The 3,620-nt window shown below is 35.7% G+C and overlaps 1 protein-coding gene across 1 annotated transcript; it reads right to left on the bottom strand.

Moving 5' to 3' along the window:
- Positions 1-607: 607 nt before the first annotated feature.
- Positions 608-2,209, bottom strand: LOC143199695 (ATP-dependent DNA helicase PIF1-like). The gene is made up of 2 exons (XM_076409679.1): positions 825-2,209; positions 608-697 (listed from the first exon to the last, which is right to left on the bottom strand). The coding sequence occupies exons 1-2, from the start codon at positions 2,104-2,106 to the stop codon at positions 681-683; spliced, it is 1,299 nt and encodes a 432-aa protein (XP_076265794.1). The 5' UTR covers positions 2,107-2,209; the 3' UTR covers positions 608-680.
- Between the last annotated feature and the right edge of the window lie 1,411 nt (positions 2,210-3,620).

Genomic DNA, 3,620 nt, shown 5'->3' with positions numbered 1-3,620 from the left:
GGAAAAGTATTGATTTTGTATTTGACAGAGTAAGAAGATATAAGGATATAATCAAGAACAGTAAGTGATTAGATGACATGAATAATTCAAAACACATATGAGACTGAATTTATAGATATATACATCGACATACATCGCAATTGTTATCGTTGCACGTTGTAATTTTCAGTCATAATGTCATTACTTTCATTTCTATTTTTTTTGTAAATCTGCCAGGTAATAAACAAACTAAATATAATGATCTCATATTTTAAAATTTTTACTATATTATATAGTGAATTTTGGATGTTAACAACAGTTAATAGAAATTTTGCTTCTTATTATGTATCTTTACGTGATCTAAAGTCTTCTCTAAATTCACTTTCCTTTGAGTATAGTTGCTTCTATCACATTGTTTAGTAATTTTTTTATCGCTAACCGTGTACCGTTGCAAAGACGCGGTTGGTTGATATTTCGCAACATTATAACCACCGATCCAACCTTTAATTGAAGATTGTGAGGTGGCAATCCTGGCAAATCCAGCGAGTTTAAAAATTCCGGTGGATAGTTGACTACATCATCTTGATTAGTAGCCGAATCAACTGATTTATATATCCTCAATTCGCCTGTAATTTGTTCTTGAATTTTGAAATGTAATTCATTTACATCTATGTTTTTTGCAGCCAGTATAGCTCGTTCGCTCAACCAATCATGGTTTCTGTAATTTTGAGAAACATCTGGAAACACCTTCTGAATAAGTTCATCTTTTGATCGAGTTAACTGACAAAAACTTTGAGGAAAGTTAATGCAGCCAGTCAACATGTCTATAGGAAATTTGCCATTACCAATGTCAATGAGTTGTTTAGAGAATATGTTTCCAGATTGGTCATTTTGCAACTCGACGCGCATATTCTTGCTTAAATGAAGTACTTTGACATGTTTCCACAAATTGGAGGACTTTAGACATGCATTGAGTTCATCAGCTGGCGTTGATCGTGGAATCACTGGCAATGTTTGACGAAAATCTCCTGCTAATAAAATCATTGCACCACCAAATCGGTTATTATTGCTACGTAGATCTTTTAAGGTTCTGTCTAAAGCCTCCAAAGATTTTTTATGTGCCATCGTGCATTCATCCCAAACAATCAATTTACATTGCTGCAAAACCTTTGCCATTGCAGAGTTCTTCGAAACGTTGCAGGTTGGAGTTTCATTGCTTTGCATATTTAATGGCAATTTTAGTGCCGAATGGGCTGTTCGACCACCTTCAAGCAAAGTTGCTGCGATTCCCGACGAAGCGAGTGCAAGTGCAATTTTATTTTGTGAGCGAATTGTTGCTAATATTAATGAAATCAAAAAAGTTTTTCCTGTACCACCAGGTGCATCTAAGAAGTAAATCCCTCCAGTTTCATCATTTGTTACTTTCATAAGAGTTTCAAATACATACTTCTGTTGTTCATTTAACAGTGGAAGATTTGTTTGAATTAATTCTTTCAAAGCGTTGAGATCATACAGTCTTTCTCGATGCAACTCTTGGTTAAAAGCGTCATGCATTGGACGATTGGGCGCGGTCAGGCCTAATTGAATTAATAGTTTGTTTGACATTATCAAGCACATGTCCTCAATTGAAATCAATGCTTCATTGTAAATTTCTTCACTGATTTGTATATTTGGATTTCCCATTCTATTCCGTATTTGATACAAAATATCATCACACATATAATCTTTGTATTTGATCCACAAATCAATTGGGTGTGATGGGAAGCATGTAGATATGATTATAGAAAACAATGTTCGTATTTGATGAGCGTGTGATGATATTACAGCATCATTGAGAGTTTGATCCCAATGAGCGTCATTTTCAAGCAATTGCAAACGTTGACAGGCTTCTCTGTAGGATCCACACAATTCACCATCAACAGTTCGTAACTGTTGGAATGATGTTGGGCCACGTACATTGACTAATAGCAGTCGTAAATAAAAACATTCATCATTGCTTGGATGTACTGAATAAATCCGGCCAATCGCATCGGTGGAATATACATCTGTATATCCTGGAACTGGTTTTCCTTGTTTCCGTCGTATAAATCTCCTTGAGGATTGATTCCAGGTATAATATTTTGGCATTTCAGAATATAGCAATGTTTGTGCGAAATCATCGTTTTGGCATGTCTCAAAAAAACTGGTTAATGTAGTAGATGGTGGCTGAGCAGCTCTTTGTACTGCGTTCTGTGCTGTAAAATACAGTCTTTGTCCATTTTCTAAATACACAGCTAAGTGAACAACAGAAGGGTGTCTCTCATGAATAGGAAAAGAAAATATTCGCCAAACTGCTTCATTACTACTGACATAGCGGCCCATTTGGTATTGGGTAACTTCACCATTAGAATTCTCTGCACCAATTCCAATCACAGCCATATCACTCCCTTTGGTTACATATTTGCAAATGTATTTAATCGATTTCACTGAATGGCAAGATTCAATGTTGATGTGTGCTTTGAATGTCTTTGATAAAATGGGTGAATATGGAACAACCCAACGATTATCTATTTCAATATCTTGTTGATTTAATTTGACAATTGTTGATTTTCCATTGTCTGCTGTCGATCTGCGACGATACAATGGATAACCGTCATTACCAGTAATTGTTTCCGATATTAATGTCCGTGGATATCGTTTTGAACATTTACCATCCATCATACACGGTGAATTTTGATTAAGAGTTCCACAGGGACCATGTATCATGTTTTTGATAACTACCTCATGCAATCCAGGATCTACTTGTACATTAGGGATTTCAGCTGATATCACTGCATCAACTTCATTTGGCCTTATCTTTTCAACCAACCAAATCAAAATGTGTGCATGTGGCAATCCTCGTTTCTGCCACTCCACAGAATACATCCAGCAGCGTGTCTCACCAAACACATTATGTTTTACGATGAAATTGATTAAAGATTTCAACTTTTGTCTAAAGACTCTGGCTGTAATATCATGACGATCAATGGGTGATTGCCCAGGGAATAACTCCTGCTTAATTTCTATCCATTGCGGATTGCATGTAAATGTGATGAACAAATTTGCTGTACCATAATGACGAACATACGACATGGCATCTTGAGCATATTCGTGCATATGCCGAGGGCTTCCGATGTATGTTGCTGGAAGAATAGTCATCCGACCGACATTCTGTGCATTTCCATCAGTATTAATCGCATCTCGAAGGTGAATATACTCTTCAGATCGGAGTTTGGTTTGATTCAACCTGATGAATGTTAATCTCTCCGTTTCAATTTTAACATACATGTCAACAACATATTTGTGATATAATCGCCGACATTTCAATATGTGATTATCTTCATTTTCCCGAATCATTAGGCGGTATGAATAATAGTTCATTGAACTGACTTTTTTGTTGGTTTCAGAACCTGTAAACAGATTTTGTTTTAATAACATTCAAATACATAATATAGTGACTGAGATATTATCGCCATAGCTAAACTAATATTTTAGTTACCTGTAATGGGATTTATCATTTTTATTGATAAATCGTAGCCATCTTCACCTTGCCAAAATATAATGGGATATTGCAGTGCATCATATGAGCGGTGTGTTTCCTTTATACGTTGTAATTGATCATT

This window comes from Rhynchophorus ferrugineus, unplaced genomic scaffold (assembly GCF_030347505.1).
Source record: "Rhynchophorus ferrugineus isolate W39M unplaced genomic scaffold, kcgeb_rfMv2 rfM7, whole genome shotgun sequence".
Taxonomy (NCBI): Eukaryota; Metazoa; Arthropoda; class Insecta; order Coleoptera; family Curculionidae; genus Rhynchophorus; species Rhynchophorus ferrugineus.
The sequence above is the reverse complement of the archived record's forward strand: the minus strand, read 5'-3'. Positions and strand labels throughout refer to the sequence as shown.

What these genes read in the sequence shown, in the direction of transcription:
- LOC143199695 (XM_076409679.1), bottom strand. Translation starts at nt 2,106, where the DNA reads ATGCCAAAATATTATACCTGGAATCAATCCTCAAGGAGATTTATACGA.